The sequence below is a fragment of the Sprattus sprattus genome (assembly GCF_963457725.1).
Source record: "Sprattus sprattus genome assembly, chromosome: 1".
NCBI lineage: Eukaryota > Metazoa > Chordata > Actinopteri > Clupeiformes > Clupeidae > Sprattus > Sprattus sprattus.
In genome coordinates, this window is record NC_137920.1 from 36,933,355 (window position 1) to 36,958,932 (window position 25,578).

The following is a 25,578-nucleotide window of genomic DNA, read 5'->3' on the forward strand; positions in this document are numbered from 1 at the left end:
AGCGTCAGTACATTTAAAATTCCAAACTGACTATTCAACCTTAATCCATTTTCAACTTGAATTGCTTTGCCTGCCTTGCTTTTATGTTCTGTTTCAAAAATCCTGGCTCACACCAAACCATTATAAATAGTGCAATTGCTGGGACTGTCTGCCATTCACTTCATGAAATAGACGGTAGATTGTGGGCCCATGCAGGTTGATTCTGCAGAGTTAGGAAGAGGTTACATTATATTCCAGGCTCCAAACTCTGTCCCAGTAAAGAGTTCTTGTGTTTGTCCAAAGCATGCCCAACTGGCATGCAGCCCACTGGACAGTACAGTTCCAGCTTGCCAGTTTCCCATGGGACGGTGCCCCCTCTGCGGCATCCCTGAGTGAGCCAGGACAGCTCTGTCGTTTATCCCCTTTGTGAGCGATCGGCATTCATGGCCAAGGGCCTCACAAAGGCCATTTGTAATGGTAAACAGTAGATGGACTGCATTTATTCAGTGCTTTTTCCACTCAATTGAGCCCTCAAAGAGCCTCAAACTCACCTACTGATGGCGGGGTTCAGCTGTGCATTGGGTCGTCAAATCAGATTGTCAGTTGGCTCAGGGTCATGCTAGAGGACACTTTAACAGGAGGCCAGGAGACGCTGTTCTTGCTGCTCTTCCACCCATCCGTCAGAGCTACCACAGTCCCATGCTCAGTTCCTGACAAGTCATAGAGTGCTCTAATGTGGGGAGTCCACGGCTGATTTACTTTTCTTTTATGTTCAATGATCCCCTCCGCATGACTTATCACCATCGGTGGGCAAGGAACTGCAAAAGCAGCTACTGAGCACAGCACACCCTCTTTCTAATAGCACCTTGAGTTCCTGAAATATGTTTGGAATTGTGATGATAAGGTCAAGTCGGTCGTGACTGTAATTTGTGTTGGGTGACTCAGTCTAATGGAGCTCAACCCCTGGGTACCGGTCTCATACTAATCAGGGATGGAAATTAGGCACTCGCCAAATGTTGGTGAATTTGTGAATTGGCGGGTGAATTTGATCAACCTACAATGGTGGCGGGTAAACAAAGGGGGCATTTAACAAACATAATTGACGGGATTTAATCGTTCCGTGAAAAAGTAAATCTAAATAGAGTTGTTACTTACTAAAAGATCAAAGTTAACTACATCACCTCATGCATAACGACCAATCAGAGTAAGGTTCGGCGCCACTTAATGCCAATTTGATTGGACATGAAACTCAAAGCCAGAGAGTGTGTTCTTCTCAATCAATCGTTCATTAATTGAATTAAGTTGAGGCCGGTCTAATCTAACAAACTATTTGAAAAACAATGTGGCTTCACATTTCGGGTGTAAAGACACTGGCTGATGTCAGTGGGCCTTGTTTTTGTTTAAACGAGACAAACGTTGTAGAAAAGTTAGTTACACACAAAAGAGTGATTACAAAATGGTGGCTGGTGAAAGAAAAATATGATTTTCATCTGACACTAATTGCTCTGAGTGGGTGACAATAGCATTGGGAAGTGCCTTGCTTTCTCCCTTCCATGCTAGACGCACATACCGCACTCGTTTAGAGTTCCCCCCCGACTTTTCCCCTCTTCCCCCATTGCGCTTGTGTTAGGATGTGAAAACACTGTTCATCCCCACAGCCTTTATCTTCTTGTTAGGCTCTTGATAATCAAGGCAAAGTGTGAGAGGGTTCCGTGGGGGTGAAATACCTGGCACTCGTTCGGGCTCTGATCAGCTCTAGATAGAGAAGGCAGCACTCTGGTGTCTGACTGAGCGACTTCATTAACCTTGAGAACCGTGGTGGGGGTGGGAGAGGGGGGGGGGGGGGGGGGGGAGTTGGCAAAGAGAGCGAGGGAGTGAGAGGACATGAGAAATACAGAGAGAGAAGTTGAGATGGGGAGAGAGAGATACAGATAAATAGATAAATAGATAAGGGAGACAAAGAGAGAGAGATAGAGAAAGTTGCTGGTTCCCTGGGTTGCTTTGAGAAGGTAACAGAAAGATAGATATATAGATAGAAAGATACTGAAAGCACAGTAAGGTCACTGGTTTACTTGAGGGCCAGGGCAAGGCCTGCAGGGACCCTCCTTTGCTGAAGAAAGTGGGAGTAACATCCTCCCTAAGACAACCTCAAAGGCTCTGCTTTGAACCCGACTCTGGCTATTTCCTGTGCCGCGTCTGTTTATGCGTGCTGCCTTTGACCTCACAACCCCTCGGCGGATGGAAAGTCTGCCTCTGTGCCAAGGATGACTACATCAAACCCTTTCAGAGCTGCCTGTGCAGTCTCCACAGCTCCTTCAGTCTGACTGTGCTCTGTGTGCGTGTGTCTGCGTGTCCTCCATAAACCTGACCTTGTCCACACTGACTCCGGTAAACTACAGGGAGCAGCCGTAACTCTGGAGGCAGTGAGATGTCTCTCTCCCACAACGGTGTGTCACCGCAAGGTCGGGGGACTTGCGGATGAACTCCAATTATTTCCCCTTTCCAAAGGCATGGTGAGCTGTGTGCTTTCCACTGAAAGGACTATTGCATGCCATTTGACCCTGAAATAAGCTGACGGGAACGTCTGACTAAACTGGGAAAGATCGGTGCAGGCCGGCTGGTTCCCTCCCTCCGTATTTCATCCAGCCATCCTCTTCTGCAGTTGCATCCTGAGACCTGGAACTGCGCCCATGTTGACAGAACAAACACGTTTTTAAAGAGCCCCTGTCGCCGTTAAAATGACAGCTGGCCTAAATGCGGGTTTCCAAAACACTTCAGGCTGACAGGAAAGGACGGGATGACAGAGCTAAAATTAAAGCGCAGGTGACATTGCGAGAAAGCAGAGAAGACGGCTGGCCGTCGGCATCCATCAACTTTACTTTTTAAGGGACGAAGAGCTCCCCTCTCAACACAGACGTGAAGGCAGAGTATGGACGCGTGCACACAGTCAGTCTGACGTCAGAGCGACGTTTGCCCCATTTCCAAGAGGCGTGCGACCTTCAGCTCGTCCGTATGCTTTGGCTGAATCTAATCTGTCCTCCCTCGTGGCTCATGATGTCTGACGTCATCCCAGGGAGAGGGAGAGGGCAGGAGGGGGAAAAAGGGAGAAAAAAACTCTTCTGTTTTCAGCAAACACCCTGCTGCGCAATGCCGGGGCAGCGGCCTGCAATTTAAAACAATTCATAAAGCGGGAAGCTTTGTTTACCACAGGCGGCCTGACTGCGCCAGCTCCATTCCCCCCATATGTTGACTGACTCTGACTATAAACAGAGCCACAGAGCACAGGCCCTGGAGGAAGGCCCACATAAAGCTGCCTGGTGTTTAAACCACACAACACATCATCTCAACATGAAATAAATGTTTATTTACTGGAAACAAGCGTCTCAGAAAAAGCAGATCTCAGCTGTGTTTATCCTAAACCAGCAAACATCAACCGCCCCAACCCCCCCTCCCAACACAAACCCCCATAGCTTAAGGTCATCTTTAGGCAGGAGTCACACCATGACTAAGCATCAGACGTTTTTACAGTACAGATGTCAGGGGGGGAGGAGGGTTGGAGGCAGAAATCAGAGAGCCCTCCACTTGGTCCTGTGCAAGATAACATTTTCCATTAAGGGCATCCATCTTAGGGCGTCTGCCTTTATTGCCCATCATAAAGCTCACTGAGGGAAGCATCAAAGGAACCCCTCTAGTGTGACGTGGATCAGTGTTGATTCTGTTCGATGTGCTCTTAAGCGGAGCCCAATGCTCATTTTCCCCCACTCAGCTATTTTTGTTTGCTGCGCGTAAAACATTTTTTTATTTTTTAGAAAGCCTCTTTTCAAGGCAGTGAGGCATGAAGATAGATTGATGATAATCAAAATAATGGCATGACCCAGAGGGGATAGAGCACAGGAAAGGAACATAGGCGTTTACATTTGCAGTCATGTCCTTATGGAAGACAGCACAGCCTTTTCTCCTATTAACAAACTTCATTTGTTTGGAGGAAAAGAACAAAAGATGCATTCTGTTCAGTGCAGGGACTTTTCAATGCACCCATTACAGTTAAATTGGGACTATATCTGAGAATGACTACAGGGACAGAGTTTTCTGTACTTGAAAGGTCAGTGTGTCCCGCTCAGTTGATTGTGCTCTGTTTGCTTTGTTTCAGCTATTCCACTCTTCACTTCAAGGTTCACGTTAATTGATGCATTAAATTCCCCAAGTATGAGCAGCGCTAAACCCAATCATACAGGGATTGAGCGGTCACGCACATCACCACACTCTATGTATTTATCTAATGCTTTGGTTCGAGACCTTCATGCTAGCGCTAAGTGTTGCTTTCAAGATAAACTTGTGACGTGTATGTTTGTATCTCAAGATCAAAAACATAGCAGTGTACATGTTATGTAGTCTCAGCCTCAGATGGCCCTGCCACAAGTGCTTGTCCGTCGTGTTGTTAACTATGCTGAGAAAACTGTGATAATCTGTCACTTCCATTCTGACCGATTATTTGAGATAGTCAGTTAAATGAATACACACTTTACGCACAAATAAACACAAACAATGCTACACAATAATCAACCACACATAACAGCTTTCTTATGGCCTAGAGTTATTCCCACTCTTTGGTTGGCTATTTTGCATGTAACACATCCTGTTAAAGTACATCCCTTGGCTATCCTCATCCAACATCCAGTAACCTGTTTTGGCAGATGTCAAACATCTAGGGTACAGCTAGCTTATGAGACAATCATGTATCTTCAAGGTAAAGTCCTTCAAATATGTGCGGTCCTATTTCAGTGCATTCAAACTGTCCACACTGGGTTGGCTACAGAGAGCTGTATGACTTTGCTGTTCACGGGTACAGGGTTGAGGGGGAGTGAGAGAGGCACACACAGGGGGGAGTGAGACAGGTTACAGGGTTGAGGGGGAGTGAGACAGGCACACACAGGGGGGAGTGAGACAGGTTACAGGGTTGAGGAGGAGTGAGACAGGTTACAGGGTTGAGGGGGAGTGAGAGAGGCACACACAGGGGGGAGTGAGACAGGTTACAGGGTTGAGGAGGAGTGAGACAGGTTACAGGGTTGAGGGGGAGTGAGAGAGGCACACACAGGGGGGAGTGAGACAGGTTACAGGGTTGAGGAGGAGTGAGACAGGTTACAGGGTTGAGGAGGAGTGAGACAGGTTACAGGGTTGAGGGGGAGTGAGAGAGGCACACACAGGGAGGAGTGAGACAGGTTACAGGGTTGAGGGGGAGTGAGACAGGTTACAGGGTTGAGGGGGAGTGAGACAGGCACACACAGGGGGGAGTGAGACAGGTTACAGGGTTGAGGGGGAGTGAGAGAGGCACACACAGTTTGAAAGAGAAATATGGGGCCTGGAGGCAACACAAACACAGAGTACAAACACACACACACACACAGACCCACACACACACACACACACACACACACACACACACACACACACACACAGTACAGACACCGCAGCATGGAAACTTTGCTAGAATTATGGTGGGAGCAGAGGCCAGTAAACACTGCAGAAACACACAGCACTACAAGAGCCTCACACTACACACGCACTACACACACACACACACACACACACACACACACACACACACACACACACACACACACACACACACACACACACACACACACACACACACACACACACACACACACACACACACACACACACACACACACACACACACACAATATTAAGGGGATTGTAGGGTCTGCAATGAGAGTTTAAGGGAACAGGCCAACCAATTTCCTCTAGAGGCCCACCCTAACAGCAAAACACACAGTCCCATACAACAGCACACTGATTTAGAGACAAACCCCTGACCTTTACTGCAAGTGGAAAACAAGGATTTTAACACTTAACACTCCAGGTGCACACAATCACTAAGTCATTAGGATAAAGAAAAACATGAAGTGCTTTACTCTGTGTTTGTGTGTTATGCTCAACTAGAGCATGGAGTCAAGTTCTTGGGAAGTAAGGAGCCAGGCAAGCATTCATTGGTCCACTAAACCATTCTCACCTGAGCATTCACACAGTATGTATGTCCAGCAAGCACTCCGTGCCAAAAACGACTCCGGAGAGCAACTGGGATGCTAAAGGGTTGCTATGCTATTTTGGCCGTCAGTATCTGTTTAACGTATAGAGTAATTGTGTTCATAAATTGAGTCAATTAAGAGTCAAACTTGCTCTTTCAGTCGTATATTTCCATGTCAATCTTTCATATGCATCTCCAACATTTACCATTTAAAATAGAAGAATGCAGAGGTTTTTTTTGGTTGGGTAGAATCAAACATTTTCTCTTTTGGTCAAGTGTGTTTGTTTACTACCGTGGCAGCCACATTCTGTGTTCGGTCCTTATTTGGCAACCCTGGGTGCCAAAATGATACTGGACAAATGGGCAAAGGGCGGAATCACACAGGCCAAAACATAAACAGATGTTCCTCTGCAGAACCTTGAATGGATTCGCCGTCCGCTGTCTTAAAACGATCACAACAATTATAATTTGTTTAACAATTTGTTTTACTTTCGTTTTGTTTTACATTTTATTCGGGTAAATTATTTTATTTCAGTTTACGAAAAGGTCTCAAAACCATAATTTTTTTCCTTCGTTTTAGTTTCAGTTTATGATCATCAGCCTGGAGTGTGTGTGTGTGTGTGTGTGTGTGTGTGTGTGTGTGTGTCATATCACTTCATGGGGTAAGGTCAGGTGGTCACCACCAAAGACTTGGACTGCAGTTTAGGCATAAAACAGCTGGCCACTGGCTCCGACGCAAAGCAGCAGCGTTGGCATCTCAAAGAAAGGAATTAGCTCTAATGCCGATCAGATTCCTTAAGCCTCTTAAAATATAAACCCCTTGACCAAAGATGAGGAACAACAGCAAGCATAGGCATACAGTCTGAAGGCTCCCAAATATAATTTCTCTTGGCTACCTGGCTAAAGCACGGAACAACAAGCTCTTGATCTCCTGAGAAATTAAAGTTCCACCGTTATCCCCACCAAAAAAAATAAATCCCACAGACTGTTGGAAAAACTTCAAGAATGATGGCGTCAAAGCACGGGACGTGTGCTTGATTAGAAGCCCACACATTCCTTCTCTGAGAGGTCAGTGGAGCAAGGGCCTGCCTGTTTGGTCTTAAGCTGTGCTTATTATCAGCTCCGGTGCGCCATCATCCAGGGCTCAACGTCATGATCTTCCTTTATTATGAGGTGTGTGTGTGTGTGTGTGTGTGTGTGTGTGTGTGTGTGTGTGTGTGTGTGTGTGTGTTCTACAACAGTGATTGAACCAATTAGTCTGTGAATACAAAAACGGTAGTTATCTAGGTGACGTAACAGTTTTCTCAATTTAACTTATAAAATTATAATAGCAAAGGGTAGAAACACTCAAGGTTGTCTGTGTAGCTTGTAAAGTTGCATGGCTTTGAATCTTTATCACAAATTTTGGCACGTGAATGGGTAAATTTTTGCTTTCAACATTATACACTAGCAAGTGGTACTCCACTAATTAATTCATTAATAGGGTAATGCACCTCCCAGAGGCAAACCTCTCACTACAAGTTCGTAATATCTGTACATATTTCACAAAATTCACAAAATGTGCCGTACGTCCAAGGAATGTGGTAATCATGCAGTGTGTCAACTTTCGTGAACTTTGAACCTTGACATCACAAGATATTGGCATAATTGGATAGATAATTGGATTGAATTATGGGCCAATTGGTATATAATTGCATTGAACGTTATTCACTAGGTGGCACTACTTCACAATTTAATCGTACTGAGCAAGGGTAATACTGATCAGGATAGTACCTTTTTTCTTCATCAGGAATTTAGATTAAAAAAAAGAGACACATAATAAAAGATTTGCAATTATCTCCCCTGATTGTTTAACGACCAGATAACCCCTGATTGACCCCTAGGGAAAACTGGCCTCTGATTAAAGGAGGAGGAACTGGTTTTGGGCCAATAGTTTTCCGCGTCAAAAAAAAGCAAATTCCGTGTCACGTTTTTGATGATTCCGTGTTTCCGCGTCAGAAAAAAAAACAGCCGTAAAATGCCTTTCTGCACGTTAACTGTATGAAAAACTCTGTTGATAGTGATGTTGCCTAGCAACGCTGTTGCGTGCCTGCAGCTCTCTCAGTTTAGATAGTGAGAGTTCAGTTTGTCGCCAAGTAGTTGACCGTACTGTGCCTTATACATTTCCAATGCTTAAATCATCATTGTTTGACCTGTATGTGAGGCATTATGTGCATACCCAATGAAAGTAAGGGTTTTCATGAAGTTGCTACTGTGATAGATCGTGTATTAAATACCAAATTTTGGGCTACCTGCTAGTGTTAGCATGCATGCTAAGCAGAGATTTAGCTAACGTTCTGTTCATTATGTTGATACGCTGTAATAAAGATGGGTTAAATCCGGTTAAGATTTCGACTGGGTGAGATATGAATGAGATCCATGTTGCCGTAGTGTAATGCCCACGTTATGTATCTAGTAATATTAGTTGTGTAATTGTTATTGTGTAGCAATAACTCATGTTAATGTAATTCAGTGCAGTGCTAATTAGTCCCCATAAAAAAAAAGACTGCTTTGGTAACTCATTGATTAATACGTGCCCTTCTTAGATTGTTGTTTGCCAGCCATCAACAGAACAGAAGACTTAACATTTCTTGTTTTAATGCGATTGGGAAGATGAGCAAATTAACGTGACTACCGTTGAAAAAGGGGGCGTGGCCGGAGCAGAGTTCAGTGCAGACGTGACATTTTCTGACTGCTTTTGTTCTTTAATTAATGTTTGTTCATTGTTGCAATCGTTGTTGTGTTTATTTGAAAGAAATTCAGTCTTACAGGGTAAAATGCAGGGGGTTTTGGGCGATTCTGATGCACAAAATTATGTTTCCGTTTGAAAAGTTGCAATTCCGTTTTCAATGGTCCATTCCGTTTCAGATGTTCCATTCCGCATATTCCGTCCGTTTTCCGTTTTCGCGGAAAACTATTGGCCCTACTGGTTCTGGTTTTGATTTAAGGAAGGGGAAGAGCTCTCTAATTATGACTGAAGGAGAGGGAACGGTTCTCTGCTTCTTAATGAAGGGACTGTGAACACTTGACCACAGGCCAGCCTTCGTTCCAACCAAACACTGCTGGATCAGTAGTAGATCAGCCAAGCAAACACAGATAAAGAGCTGATCTTCTGAAATGGACACTATCTGTAGTGCTGAGCAAGCCGTCCTTCTTGTAGTCTTGCGTAACAGGAGATAAAGAAGTGCACAACATAAACAAAGGTGGCGGTAAAGACGCTGTGAAACTGCTGACTGTGGTTGGTCCAACTAAGACCGGAGAAATAATATTGAACACGGGCCAACATAGTAATAAAAGATGAAAAAAGGATGCCATCAAATTACAGGAGAGCACATGATGAAATGACACACACACACACACAGCTGTGTGTAGGGATGGGAAGGGTGGAGGCTGTATCTCTGGACAAAGGCCAGATTAGATCATAATTAAAGCCTTACGCTGCCTGATCCTGTGCCTGTGGGGGTGGGGTGGGGTGGGGTACAGCTGAAAAGGGCCACAGCTGACATCTGCAGTGCAGAGGAGTACATCAGAACAAAAGCGAGCAAAAAACAAACAGAGTGATAGTTAATGGGTTCTAGACAGTGTGGAGTGATGAAGTGTGTAATAGATTTGTTTATACGTATCTATCCACTGTACCTATCTACCAATCTATCCATCTGTCAATAGGCTTATACACAGTGATGGAGAGGTAAAGAGAGAGACTAAACGGCCCTTACCTGTTCAAGATAACATTGCATATCTGCTGTGTCTCCACACCTGCACTTATAATATAAATATTCTATACATATACTGTAATATAATATCTATACAGAAACACACAAATGCCCAAGTATCCATGCACATTCACAAGTCTACAGTGTCTCATTAAAATACCAGGGGACACACACAGACACACACACACTCAGTCAGTGATAATCACTTCTACAGAAATGCTATGGCACTTGATTCCGAGAATTTCCCCAAGCACCGTGCGGTGATATTCAGCCGGGGGACAATGAGAGCAGTGTGGCACTACTCCGCTCCGCCGTCTGCCTCTGCCAATTAAAAGCGCTTCAAGGTGAGTGAGAGTGAAAGCCTCCACACTGAAGTGAGCGTGACTTTAATTTGTGCTAAGAGCACCCCCCTTTCCTTGTTAAAAAGCACTAAAGAGCTGATGAAGAAGGCCCAACATCTGAACATCTGCCCGTGTTTGTGTTTCCGAGGCTGTAAAACTCTGATCGGGTTTCACCGGTGTGGCCGATTCAGAGTGGGGTGGAAACATGTGGCATGTGGCCTGATGGGTTGCTGTGTGAACAACCTGAGGCTACTTTAAGCCCTGCTTACCCATCACTGCACACAAGCACACACACACACGCACACACACACACACACACACACACGTAGCCTATACACTCGGACATACGAAAACACCTGCATCACCGGTGGTGGGTGGATGGGGTGGACAGGCTAAGCTGAGCTGAGCACAGGCAGGCAGAGGAGCTGTGTAAGCAGTCAGCAACCATGACATTACCCCCGTTGGTATATCTGGTGCCATAAACCCACACGCCTCCATGACAACCATAATCCTCTGGCCGCTCCTGCCGCACTCCGGCACGGGCACTTTCTCTCAGCACTCAAGGAGAGCCATGATCAACACAAACTAGGAAATCTGAACCTGTCGAAAGGATTAGCTGTCAACAGGGCCATATGTCTGGAAGTGGCCACTCGCCGTTGCACTCAGTTCAGGTCAGCGGTGGTGCCGACTAGTGCTCGCCACAAACCCCCCTGCCTTCCATGTTGTTTTTATGGAGCTGTAGAACTAACACCAGAAACATCTGCCACTTCAAAAATGATTTATTCATCACGAAGACGACAAACGTATGCTTGGGGAGACCTGGTGGAGAGAAACCTTGAGGAAATAGGTCTCACACAATGAGCATAGGAGCTGTGATTCCCATTTCAAGTAGCTCTTGTCAAGCTGCACAAGCCCATGACCAGAGGATACCCGCTCAAGCCCTCTAGCACAGACGCTACATGTAATTAGCCAAGCCCTGAACAATTAGTGTGTCAGTCCATCCGTCCGTCTGTCAATCACACACAACCCTGGTCAAATCAAATTTCCTCTCTAGTCAGTGCCGTTGAATGCTACCTATGCTACCTTCACAAAAATAGTTTCATCCCCATGGCAACAATGCACTAATTAAAGACTTGTGTGGCGAGAGTTCGTTCCAGCTGTTTCCCCCAGTGGTTCCATTTGCTCTATTGTCTTGCCTGGTGCCGAGGTGTGCTGAAGCATCATCAGTTTCCTTTCAAGACATTCTAAGTGACAGTGACTCGCGGAAACTGCAAGGCTCTGAGGTACTGCGCTCTTGCCTGTTGTTAGCCTTGCTAAAAAAGTGAAAAACAACAGGAGCGAAATCAAACACAAATTGGCGTATATGCTTTGACATGAGTCAAGGGAAAAAAGAAAAACACTTTGTCTCTGCATCCAAGGGCTTGATCCACTCAGCTTTGGATGCTGGCATCTCTACTTGCTCTTCCTACAGTCCAAAAGAAGCTACAAAAAAACTGCGTCTTTTTCAGTTGAATTGCCAGCTGTGTGCAACATCATATGCGCATGGCTGATTTCCCCAATTTCTCATGTGCTTTATCAAGGGGCATAATGTGACAAATGGAGTGTAAACCAGTACATTTTAAAATGTGACATTTTCATTCAATTATTCCTGGGAGATGACTCTGACTCAGCACTCCTGTAATTAGTTTTCAGGCCCTAAATACTCACTGAGGCTATGCAAACGCCACATCAGTGCTTGCTAACTTCATCAGCTTCCATTAGAAGTGATCCAGCGCTATTGCGCAAGGGGTCACAACAGTGCATCGGACCAGATTACACAACAAGCAACCCCCCCACAAAATCATTCCTGATTCAGAATAAATTAATAAAAGCAACCACGCAACATGGAGTCAACAGTGCTTGTGCAGGGCATTCTTTCCCCATTCCCTCATCGCCTAATCTGAGTATAAAATCTCTTTCAGCACCTCCTTATTCACCCAAAGCTTAATCTGGCCCCTTTCTGTAGCTTTCTACCCGTCCGGCTCCAAGCAGATGGGTCTCCCCTTCAGTGCCACGGTTCTGCTCAAGTTTTCTTCCTGTCAACAGCAAGTTTTCCTTCCCGCAGTTGCCGTTGTGCTTTCTCAAAGAGGGGTTCAGGCCCCCGGGCTCTGTAAAGCACCTACAGACTATTTTATTGATTTGGCAATATAACCCTGTTTGGTTATATAAATTCATTGAATTGATTTTAATTAAGTCTGGAGGTTTAGGGTTCTGGAGGAAATGCAATGAGGAGGGCCACATCAGATGGAACCATATCTGTCCCAGTATGTATATGGGCTGTAGTCATTTTCTGTCTTAGCGGTGTCAATTTTGCTGTCAGTTTAACTAATTGGACGATGTATTTTAATTTAAGGCTGTCTCCTGTAAAGTGGCCGAGAGACAAGATGATTGTAGGCTCACACGATGGCTGCAGCTATTATAAGCCAGGCGTTGGACACCAGGCTAGTTTGTTCTCGCACTCTCTCCCACATCAACAGTTATCACATTACATGATTTTTCTTCCCAAAGGAGTTGATGATTAGCGCCATTTCGCGTGAGAGTCGCCACATGATGATTTCTGTCCTGCTCTGCTGTGAGTTCCAACCAATGACAGGTCAAGGTGTCTTTCATCAAAGAACCCCACAGGGTGTCAAAGAAGAGCTTTTGTGGCATGTTCTCCTAGAAGTACAATATGGCATTGGGGGAATTCTCACAGAGTGTCCCTACAGAAACAAGATGGATCCATCAGTGAGCTAGGAACCCAACAGTCCATATCAAAAGCCCTCTTGTCTATGTCAAGACAGAATGACTGTACTCTTATATTGCATCATTGTTGTATTTTGTATAATTGCCCCATTATAGGTTTGCTTTCAATAGATAAACTATTCAAATTTGATAATTAGAAAGGAAACCCATTTCCTTTGATGCATCCTCCTTAACACAGAGTAATTGGTGGAGTCCAATCAACTCTCTCCAATTACTGAGACTTCTGTACACCCTACAGTAAGGTCAGTCATGGATTCAAGATATACAGAACAGGGTCGCATGACAACTCCATTTTGAATTGGCATTTTATGTGTTGGTGCACATTATAACCACAATATTTCTGCCTCTAATAACATTTCCATAATGCTGGCTCATTGGACTTCATCTGGAGCACAATAAACAAGGCTTTTCTCCTTTTCAAAATTGCACAGCAGCCAAATGCTGGACCTTGTTCAGCAGCAAGGACCATAATATGATGACATGCAGTTGTTAAAGGCCCATTTCATCCTTGTCTTCTCATAACAACCCTTCAGCAGGAAATGATTGAGCCGCCCAAATCACAGTAAAATCCAAAGGGAAAGGGGATGAAAGCCAGCTTATAACGGGACTATAAAAAAAAATAAAAAAAAAAGATTGTTGTACTTTTCGAGGGTGACGCTGTTCGTCTCCTGAGCAAGTTTCATTTCCACTGGAGCCGCTTCCTCAGTCTCCACATGAGCCCCTCCGCTGTGCCCCGTTCCCAGCTCTCAGGCGTTCTCATCTCCTTACGCAACCGACCTCGTGCAGAGAATTTGAAGTGTGCTTATGATACATATTTGACTCCGTGGGCGTCTATTTGAAATGGATGAATATTCCCCTGCGGGCCCCCTACGCTTAGACATCAAAGCTCGGGGAAGAGGGGAGGACACGCGAGGAGAACAATGTGCTACAATTTTGGACTTATTTTCCAAGCATTCCCCTGCCTCTACAGCTGGTAACTTGCAACACTTCAGTGTCGATCAAAACAGCGGTAATCATCATTTTCCGACAGGGCGAGACATGGGAATGTTTATGAGATTCAGATACGAGTTTTGGTTCCATACGTTTCCCTTTAACGCACAGCTGTGGGGTCGTTGCCTCAGCAACAGCTGTCTGTGGTGAAGAAAAATGGTCTAGCTCTCGTCAGGCACGCAGATGTTTGGGGTCTGGCCTGGGCACCCCTGTGGCTAGCTCTCCAGCATCGTGCCTTGAAACAGGTGTAATTGCCGCCGACACAAATGTAATATTCAACAGGACACACAACAGGGGCCAATCAGGCTGGGATAGAGAAAAAATGGAGAGGGGTGGGGGAAGAGGAGAAAGAGAGAGGGAGAGAGACAAATTGAGGGAGAGCCAGAAGTTTATTCAAGGCACACTGCGGTCAAACTGTTTACTTTTCTGAAATACCATTGAGCGGTGCAGCTAATTAAAAACTGCTTAACATGCAAACATAAACACACTAATATTTCCACCCACACACTGCAGAGCAAACAACGCAGCTGTTTACATGAGCATGTCGGTATTTCTAAACTATTTCAATAGTTTGCAATGAGAAGCAGTCCAAACAGCTAAGGAATTGTGCCGTTTCTTTCTTGGGCCCTGCATCAATTTTGTTCACCACTACAGACTTGCACACTCGCAGACACACACACCTGCAGACACACACACCTGCAGACACACATACTTGCTTCCCTTCCCCCGCTCCACACCTGATATATGTGCATGTGCACACTACGTATGCAGCAATGCAATGGGCTCACAGTTCGATATGTCACAGTTTTTTGATGTAACGGTACGGTTTCGATATATTTGTGTATTAGGGCTGTCAACGTTAACGCTTTAATCTATGCAATTAATACGGCCGCGAATAACGCGAGAAAATATTTAACGCAACTAAAAAAAAATGTTCAGTTTAGTTGAGTTAGGGCTGTGAAGGCTACTGTTAACTCACCTTGCTCTTTATTGATGTCAGGTGAAATCTTATGAGTGAAACAACAAGAAACGAAAAATACTTATAAGGTATCTTAACTAAACACAGCAAGTTACTTTTAGATGCATTACACCAAAAATCAGAGCCACAACAGATTACAACACAGCTGGCTAATAAGTGCTAATGTTTGCCTCCAAAGGAGCTATGCATGAATGGTGTGCTAACGGTCACATGATAGAATGTAACGTCAATTGTTTTTAGACTTTGTATTTCTTAATATCAGAGGTGGCTTAAATGTATCTCTTATTTGTGGTTGGAAGCGGTGTATTTTGGTACACGTCCTGACCAATGTTTTCATAATCCGTCCATGTGTGCGTGTCCATAGGAACAACACACTACAACATGAAACATGAAATCACTCCGAGCAATATACATTTGCTGACCTAAATGAGATGATATTTGTTATTACTTGAGGTTATTTCAATAATTGACCATTTTAAGCTTGGCCTACCATTTTATGGGAGCGATGAGGGACAGGTGGGGCTTGAAAAGCCCCCCTTGTTCAAAGTGGGGAATGAACAAAAAAGTTTGAGAACACCTGCGGTAGTTGAAGATGGAGAGAGCTGAGGGATTGTTGGGTGGAGATACTCTGTTTAAGAGCCAAAATGATAGAACAATCAACAAAACTAAAATTTAAATTTAATGTAGCATTTGTCATTTGTAGCATTTGATTTCTTGATCATTTATACGATTTAGTCTTAAGAAGAAATACATTTTTTTAATTGCGATTAATCTCGATTTATTAATTTCAAAATGTGCGATTAATTAGTAACTTTTTTTTCGATTGAGAGCCCTAATATATACAGTGGTGGCCAAAATTATTAGAACACCTGACAGATCTGAGAATAATTACCTTTTTTTTGCCTGCAAAACATGATTTAATTTCATAATGTTCATGAAACATGCAGATGGCTGTTCTGAGCACAACAAATATCTGATGAAGTGAGTCCTACTGTTTTTATCTACTTTTAACTTTAATATGTGGTACGTCCACCTTTTGCAGCAATTACAGCAGCACATCTCTCTGGCATAGAGTCAATATATTTCTTGAGAACTTCAACACTTATGTTATCCCATGCCTTCTGCAAGTCAAGCCAAAGGCTTTCCTTGGAATTTACAATAGATCTGTCGAGTTTATTTTCCAACTTGCCCCGAATTTGCTTGATGGGTTTGAAGTCCGGCCTTTGAGAGGGCCGGTTCATCATTTTCAATGTTCCAGCAGATTCCTTGTCGCCGGTAGTTCCGGCAATAGTTAAAATAATGTTTAGGGTCATTGTGCTCTTGGAAAATAAATCCAGGCCCAATAAGACGTCTCCAAGAAGGAACTCCGTGCCTCACCAGAATGTTGTGGTATACTTTTGTATCCATGATGCCATCCATTTAGCCAAAGTCACCTGTTCCTGAGGCTTAAATTGCACCCCACACTATAATACTACCCCCTCCTTGATTAACTGTTGGCAAGAGACACTTTTTTTTTATATCTCTCCCCCTCACTTCGTGGAACATTCAAGCTTTGCTTGTTGCCAAACTATTCAAACCTGGACTCATCAGTACACAACACTTAAACCAATCTTTCTTTGTCCATTTCTTGTATTCTTTTGCAAATTTCAGGCGTTACACTCAATTGTTCTCTTTCAGTAATGTTTCTTTGCTGCTATTCTGCCAAAAAGTCTTCTTCTCCCAGTTTCCGACGGACAGTTCTTGAAGACACTGTTGCACCATTAGTCATTGTGATGTTGTTTTCGTCACACAGTTCTTGTTAAGTCTTTCTTCGGTCCTGAAGACTGAGAATTTTGAGATGCTTCACTTGTGTGTCTGAGAGTTTCTTTTTGAAACCTCTCCCCTTTCGGTTCTCGTGCCATGGTGGTCTAAAGTGTACTTTACAGTGCTTGGACTGCATCTCAAGTCCTTGGCTATGCGGCAGTAACTCCAGCCAGCATCCAAAAAAGCCTTTATTCGAACCCGTTGCTCACTCGTTAGCTCCTTCTTCACCTTAGCCATATTCAAAGAGCAACATGTGCTTCAAGACTGCTTCTAGAGGCTTTGGATCTAAACCATTTGGTGGTGTGGCCTCAGTGACAAAACCCTGATGTTACCAATCACTTAATGAGCAGGATAGGCCTTGTACATTCAAAATAATCGCCAAGCTGTGTCCTAAGACTCTTGCATAACCATCAATTTCACCACAATAACACCTGACAATGATTACAAGTAATTTGGCTTCTTCTGTGCAGGAACATGATTGTGTGACATTGACAGTGAAATAGGCCTAGCTTGTTTTTGTTCGGAAAATTACCTAAATCTCATTATGATGGCTCTATTCTATGGTTTATAGAGCATAATGATGACTTTGTAGATATTTCATTAGTTTTTAGGGTATTTGAATGGCCAATTCAACAAAAACACCTGAAAACTCTTAAATATGTCTAGTGTTCTAATAATTTTGGCCACCACTGTATATATATATATATATATATATACATATACACACCATTTAAATAATGAAGTACATATTTTAAATACAAGCAAAACTTTCAATTCAGAAAAATGGCAACCTGACTGTCTAGTCCTGGTTTCTGTCTCTTCTACAGTGAGGTAACTTTTACTTCTTCTGGAGGTCCAGCTATCAGTGGAGAAAGCTAGATGGAGGGAGCCTGCGTCAATCAGTCTTTAATTTCCTTCTATGATGTTTCATAGAGCTTTGCTGCTGAAATGTGTGTGGGAGGGGACATTGTAATGCGTTTTTTATTTTTTATTTTCCATCTGGTGACATAGTCCTGTGTAAGTAATCACCAAACAGGGCTGTACATCTTTGGCTATAAATAGGCCTACTCCCACTGCTTTTGTTATGCTATGTTATAACCTACGTTTTGGAAATTAAAAGAGAATGATGGACATATGGCCATACAGCGTTTTGAACCGTAGGGACGTACCCTAATGCACACACACATACAACATTCGAAGGATGTTCTGCTGCGAGAGCTTGGCGAGGAACTGCTAATCAATTTCCGCCAAAGGGAAACCCTCTCTCTGCAAGGTTATGCCACAGGCTAACAGCCTCTATTGGAGCTGATGAAATCACTTCCTGATCCTTCTTACCGGGGCAACCAAACATGTCGCCATCATTGAGATGTTCATTACACTGGTAATGGCTTTGTAATGGTCCTGAAGTCAATTGTTTGCTTTGTTGAAAGGTTTTCTCCAGATAAGGCCTCTGGTTCTTCACGAGAAGGTCAAGAAGGACCAAGACAGGGCAGCATGGAGGAAACGCGTCCCCTCACGGCCACTTAAAACTAGTTCTTCAGTCGAAGGGCTGAAACAACCCAATGGGCCTGACTGTGCTCTCTTACAATATACCCTCTGTGCCTCAGTCTAAGTCCAGGCTTTTTAAAACTCGAGTACCGCCATCTGGGCATTGGTCCACTAGATCTAAGAACAAGGAACTCACTATTCTACTGGTGAAGTCTTCCAAATACCAATCCAACAGGATCCATATTGAGACTGTCACAGAGGCAGATGGTATCGCCACATATCGGGGATATCGCCAGGGGATGCACTTAATGGTTCTTGTGATTGTATTGATTCCGACTGCGCTTTGATGACACTATTTTTCAGACTGTTTCATTTCACTAGACTCGAATGTGACTAGCATAATAGGGGGTAAAAGAGAGACAGGGATGCAGGGGAGAAAAGGAGAGAAATTGAGAAGGAGAGTAAAACGCGTGGAGAATGGAAGGGGTCTTTGTGTGTCTACTAACATCAGTAGGACAGGCAAAGCTGGCAGCTGTTGCATATTAGCTCATCAGTCTGGTGCTGTGATCTGCCCAGTCTTCGGCAGGGATGGAAAACCCTACTGCAATTACAGTCACAGTAGGCAAGGCAACATTTGAGGAATACAACACTAATCCCAAACTGTGTCATATCAAGTAGCTTGCAGGCCTGTACTTCTTTGAATAGCAATTCGGCAGCCCTACACATGATTTCATACATCATTAGGCTTATGTTCATTGCCACTGTGTCATAGGCATTCCAATATAGGTCTTCCAATATGCATGCAGCAAAGAAATGCATTTGGTTTTCGCATAGCAACAATTGCAAGACCACATTTGAGGACCTTATTAAATAATACAAAGAAACCAGGCTCAGCTCAGAGGAATTCAAGGCATGGTGGATTGCCCAATTAGATAAGCTTCTGCGTCACGGAAAGACGGGAGAGGGCGAACCCCCTGAAAAATCATTCCCAAGCCAGCCAGAGCTCATGTGTTATGAGCAGTCCACCAAGGAACACAAATTTGAGCGACGTCAGGGTTCATTCAGTTTACTGTGGAGAGCAAACACTCCTGGTCTGAACCGACCAGTCCTGAGGCAAACCCACCTGAGCAGATTGCTCACTGTCTGTCTCTTTCCATTCCGCAGTTTTTTATTTTTTATTTTCTGTTTCATCACAGTCGTAGCACGCGGTGCCCTGCGGCTGATTAAGTTTCTGTGCCAACTTTTAAAAGGATCAAATCTATCCACCCCAAACACAGTGCCACACAAACACTGAAGCACTTCTTTAGGGAAATAAACAGCACACTAACACTGAGCGATTGACTGACATGCTATAACTAATTGTCTCATATCTGAACCAGAGGCTCTGGTCAATCAGGATTGTGTATCCTCTACAGCTTGCTGGTCCTGCTGCCTGATGGGAGGCCAGGCGCCACTCTGCAAGGTAGACCCATCTCGACGGGAAACAACACACTGGAAATTGGCTAGCATTAGCACATGATTAGCCCCTAAGCTCTCCTATATTAGGTGCCTCTGAGGAGCTGAGTATTCATGCCATTAGCCAATACGGTTCCACCCCTTCTCAGGGTTCACTGAGGGATACGAGGTCTGTGCATAGGAGGACTATATAAGACTAAAACTGTCCAAAATATGTCAATTTGACATTTAGCAACACATTTTCTTACACAGTCGTTGCAGTCTTCTTGTCCAGCTATGTGATTCATGAGCATCTGTGTGTAAAATATCAGGTACCGGCTTCGTGACAGCTCTGTCAAATGACAAGTTAACTGAGTGGGAGCCTGCTGGCTTTTAAATGCCCCAGATAATGGCATTCCATTTTAAAACTCCATCATGCATCACGGAGGAAGGGTGGTTGACAGTTGAACGAGGGGGTCAGACTTGGAGCAGCTTCTGATGGAGGGCTTAACAGCAGGCCCTGGTTCTGACAGGTCTGCGCTGTGGGGAGGGTGAATCAGCTCTGGCCTTTAAATTAATCCACCCTACGCATCCCACAGTCTCCTCTCTCTGGGTTGAGTTTTAAACTCGACTCTCACTCACAGTATTCAATGTGTGCAAGCTGAGTCTGTATGATAAGGGCCAGCATACCTGTGTGAAATATGTATCTATTTTGATTTCAAATGCTTAAGTCACTCATTTTTACCAAGGATGTTCACTGAAATTTAGCTGGTCCCGGTGTCAGCACATGTTTTGCTGCTGAATGGGTGCAGTAATCCAATATGCAGGTCATGACGTGGGCTACTGCTGTTGTGCCGTCACTAAATGCTGGATGGTTAAAAAGCATGTGGTTGTTTCCTTCAATGTGGCATTTTCAGAAATGTTACATTTCCGTCACTGTCACGTGGCTTAATGTGGCAGCTCTTGTTTATGTCGCTTCAATCATCAGCATGTATGTCACTTTTGTTTGTCATCAGCAAGTATGTCGCTTTCTTTTCAGTTTACGGGTCACATGTTTCTTTCCTCCAAACAAGCTTTCCCTGTATGTGAGACACTGAATGCTCTTCAACCCCAGAGCAGGACAGTTTGGCTTCACAGCATTTCCAGATAGCAAACGGCCCTTGGCAGGCGGGCAGCACTGACAGCCCATCAAGGAGGGGAGAAAAAGGCCTGTGCCCAAGGCGTAATGACTCCTCGCGGCCAGCGGTGGGCACCACCAACCGTCCCAAATGGCATCCTGATTGAATCAACAACATTGTGCCTGTGTCCTACAGGGGCGTTGTGTCTCTCGCTGTTACATGATCCTGCTAATTGGTTATGAATAGTAGCACTAATCCCGAGGACAACTGCAGCCCTTCCTCCAGGAGACAAATAGAAAAAATTAGACCTGCGACTCTTCCAGAGAAAGGGCTGGACAAAACAGACACTTGTATGACTGCTTCATATGACACACAGCACCACAGCATGTGCGTCGAAGTGGTAAGCAGACACTTCACGCATATCTGTCTAACAAGCACCCTTTATGTCCAAGCTGACATAAAGGTTGAAATTCCACCAGGTCCTCAACAGTGCAGCCCAAGGGCTTCATGTTGCCTGCCTACCGCTAACAGCCAATGATTGCTTGCTGGAAATAATGTATACATTTAAAACAGGCTGTCATGGTAATGAGAAGGCCACGCAGTCTCTTCACGGGTAAGGTGGGGAATGCTTGAATAGCGAAGTATTTCTTCACAGCATAAAACAGTAGCTCCGCAAACTGAAAGAGTTTGGCAACGGAAAGATCCACCAAGTTGCACATTTTCATGAGCATTTTGATAACTGTGGGTGGGAGTCGTTTCCTGGGAGAGTTCTGGTTTTCAGTGGGGCCCCTTACTCACAGATGGTGTACAGTGAGTGGGTGCAGCAGGTGCCACTGGATGTATGTGCGTGTGTGTGTGTGTGTGTGTGTAAGAGGACAGAATGTGAAGTCCAATGCAATAAATACACCTACTTATTTTGTTTGGCGTGAACGTTGTGCGTTATAGATTTTTGACAGTGTGTGTGAATGCCCATGCTGGACACCTGCTGGGCGCTGATCTGAAATGCCAAAGGCTGGTTCTTCTGCTTCATGCCAGCGCCTAAAAACCAAGCATTAATCAGGGAAAGTGGCGACGGCTGTGCCTAACCCCCAGGGGGGCACAGAAGCTTGCGGGGTGGATTTGGGAATCACAGCTCCGACTGCTAATAAAAGAGCTGTTGATTAAGTGGCCGTGCCCGGCAGATGGGACTGACTGGAGCACCTCACCAGCCCTGGCCAAGTGTGGCAGGACACTTCATCAGGGAGAGCTTGCACCAGAGCACACAATAGAAAAAAAGTGCCTTTCATTGCAGGCTGGTGGTACACTTACTGCTTAAACCAATGCCTGCAAGTAAAGCATTTTATTACAGACACGGGCGGCATATTCATGGATCAAACCAGGATTTGCAAGAAGTGACTTTTCCCCCCGGTGAAGACTGTATCAGTGATGATATGTTTCAGTGCCTTAAATAAATCAAAGGTGGCAGGAAACCCAGGACCATGCATAATGAAAACAGGCAGATATGTGCACACTGTGTGCAAAAGATAAAGCTTCTCCTCCCCTCTCCTCTTCTCTGACATGCCTTGGAGCTTTATCTTAGCCGCGGTACAGCTGACTAACATATGCAACTGCTAACTAGGCTAACTAAAGATATTTACACAAGTTGCACAGTTCCACAAGGGTTGCGGATCGGGTTGGGGTGGGGGGATGGGAGGTTGTGTGATTCATATTTGAGCTACTGAATCACGTGAACCGTCTCGGCTTTTTCCCTGTAGTAGCAGTCAGGAGTCAGGAGAGCTGCAATTCAGAGTTGGCTGCAGCAGCAATAAGAAATATATAAATAGAAAGCAACACCTCTAAGGTCCCCCTCCACCCACCCAATACACATGGATTAGACAGGGAGCTTATGTCAAAAAACTGGAAGGGAGGGAATGGAATCTATTCTTGCAATTAATACCATTTGCGTCAAGCATTGGGATTATATGATACTGCGTTGAGCGGTTCCTTAATCCTCGGTTTCTGCAAGAACTGAAAGCACGAGGTAAGTTGAGCTCATCTGGAAAGTTTTTTTTTATGCAAGAGGGGTTATGGGAGGAGAGAGACAAGGTGATCCATACATACATAAAGAGAGGAGAGAAGAAAGACAGGGTGATATATACAGGAGGAGAGGAGAGGAAAGGAAAGGAAAGGATAAGGAAGAAACCACTGAAACCATACGTCATACTGATAGAGAAGGATGGCGATCTGTCAAGGCACTGTTCCTCAATCCCAATGCTGGGCACGGATATGAGTCAAAGTAAAATTATTACAGGGCTTCTGCCAACGTCATGTGCCACTGCCAACTCTGGGCACGGGCACGGCCTCCTCAATCAGCAACTAATCACCGTGAGCCTCATCGAATCCCCTGAGGGAAAGGGTTATGAATCACCAAGGTATTTCGCACTAGGGTTCGCTTCGGCAAAACAACCTGGTTGGCCGGTCTCCTTTGTGAGTGCCTCATGACAGTGAAAGGATCATCCTGGCCTTGAGAATATGGGTGAGAGTGAGGCGGCCACCTTATGTTTTTTTTCTTTCAGCTCGCTAGCTCAGGCAATGACTAAATCACTGCCCTGCATCAACTCCGCGAGCTGGAAGGGGGTCAGGGGCAGTGATCCCTTTCAGCGAGTCCACTACTACATGAAAGAAACCAAATCAATAGTGAAAAAGAAAACATAGCTGAACACGGACAACAGAGTATCCCAAGCACAAATTAGTAATGAGTACAAAAGGCTGTGTGAGCCCATACCTCCAGACAAGGTTATAGCCTGTTGAGCAACAGGACAGATGTTCAGTGGACACTGCCAAATAACACTCTCAGCGGTAAAGCACCATTTCAAAACAACCAAACATGAATACTATTTACTTTGGTTGAGCCTAAACTGCCAAATTCTCACATTTTGGCATACTTCAAAACACCTAAATGAACAATGTAATCTCCCTGATTCCTCAGTACATTTTACTCTAGCTATACAATGTGTAAACCTAGCCAACGTCTGTATTTGCTGTGATACTAAGCTTGGCGTGCGTCCCCCTCACCATCCACACACCCGCTAACCCAGCTCAGTCTGTCCCCGGAACTGTGACAGCGGAGTGTCTGCTTGTGGTGTCAAAGCCCCTGGCTTTCTCCCAGATCAATGTGCACAGTCACGATAAAGGCCAATCCTTCACAACAGTTTCAAAACAGTGCCATGGAAGGACCTCGGGGTTCAACAGAAACACGAACTAGAAATAGTTGAAGCCTTTCAACAAAATCTGCTGGACTAGAGTGTTTTAAGAGTTTTTCCTAAAATAATCTGCTAGAATGACACTTTAAATAAATACTGCTAAAGTCGGTGAATAGTGTATTATCAGGGATAGTCCTGAAGGTGAAGTTGCACACAATGCTACTTTTTCCAACTCTGTTTCCCACATTTAAAAAATCTGCTGCATTTCATGTTAATAACATCTCACTAACGTTAAACTACAAGACCCACAGCGGTGTGTTAAAAGCCAAATGGAAACACCGACAACTTGTCGTCACTGTGGGCAATTACTGTCGTAATGAGTTCCCTTGTGACAAGTAATAATCCTTTCATGTTGCGCTCGTAGACGCTGACCACCCTGCGAGGGTTTGTGCTGAAACGGTCCGAATAAACTCCCCCACCGTTGGTTCGTTTTTCGAAAGCAATGGGTCTATTAAAACAACTGTATACTGTTGAGCGGACTACTGTATGTGACTACAGGACACTAATGTAATGCGTAGCTTTAATATCCAAAAAATTGTCAGGGACGCCGAGAGCGATTAAGCAAACAGTCTGAACATAATCTCGTGATACTCATCCTTTCTTTGAGAATTTACGTCTCGTATAATTCAGAAAAGTCTTATCATTAAGTCCAAGACACAAAGTTTCTATAATGCTTTGATTCTCACGTACAGTATGTAACAAGATGTCATCTTGTGTCCCAAGGTTGAACATCTGTTTTTTTTCTTCCCAGTTGTAGTTCGTTGGTTAATTCTGGCAGAAAACAAAAAAGAGGAAAATGCCAGAGACTTACCTCCTCAACAGTGAGCGGCATGCATATTCTGTACTCCTTCAGCAACATCGCTGTTGGTGGCTACACGTGCAAATGGGTTGTTCTGATACTCAGATCGAATCTTCCTCACGGAGTTTGGCTCCAGTTGTCAAAGCTAGCTCAACTCTGGTTTTGCGGGGCTAAGCATGCAAATAGTCCTGCGCGGGGGCTGTGTACCAAAGCGGAAATAAGCAAATGTCTGTTGACCACCTTCTTACTCCCTCGCCGAAAACCGTATCTTCTGAAACCGAACTGTAACTGCTGCAATTATGTACCGACCTGCCCCCTCTAAAAGACGGGACAGGACAAAAAAGTCTTGTTCAAAATAGACATCAAAACGATATCTAGAACATGACCCCAGGAAGAGAAATTAACAGTAAAAGCGGAAAATCAGCTTGGCTGATGATGCTGGAAAAATGAGAGGACGAATGATGCTTTCCGAGTTCTCTGCGGTTGGGTTACATATGCTGTAAGAGCACACTATAGCAGCTACTGAGGAGTCATCATTTGTGCGAGACAAAAAGCAGAGCTACTAGCTTTGGTTCTACACGAGTTTGGGGGTGTTCAAGCTTCTTTACCAGTGCCTCTGACACGTAGTGGCCTGTCCTCGGATAGGTGCTTGGTAAAAACTTAACGGAATCTCACGCAGCCATCCGCTAAGCTGTCAGTTCACTCCTAAAAAGCGACGGGCGTACTGTTTTGTTGAAGCATGCTCCTTAACCACGCGGGCAGGAAATAGAGAGTATGCGCACACTTCACCAAAAATTCTCCAGTAACGTCAGGCATGGAC

The 25,578-nt window shown here is 44.5% G+C and overlaps 1 protein-coding gene across 1 annotated transcript in view; it reads right to left on the reverse strand.

Annotated features, from left to right (window-relative positions):
- LOC308376600 (cytoplasmic phosphatidylinositol transfer protein 1-like) overlaps positions 1 to 24,818 on the reverse strand; it is a gene marked incomplete at its 5' end in the record, with an annotated part of 79,627 nt that extends 54,809 nt beyond the window's left edge. Inside the window, one exon of the mRNA XM_080852993.1 lies at positions 24,771 to 24,818. Coding sequence (XP_080709119.1) covers positions 24,771 to 24,818 — 48 coding nt within the window. The remainder of the gene's footprint in view (positions 1 to 24,770) is intronic.
- Positions 24,819 to 25,578: the final 760 nt, after the last annotated feature.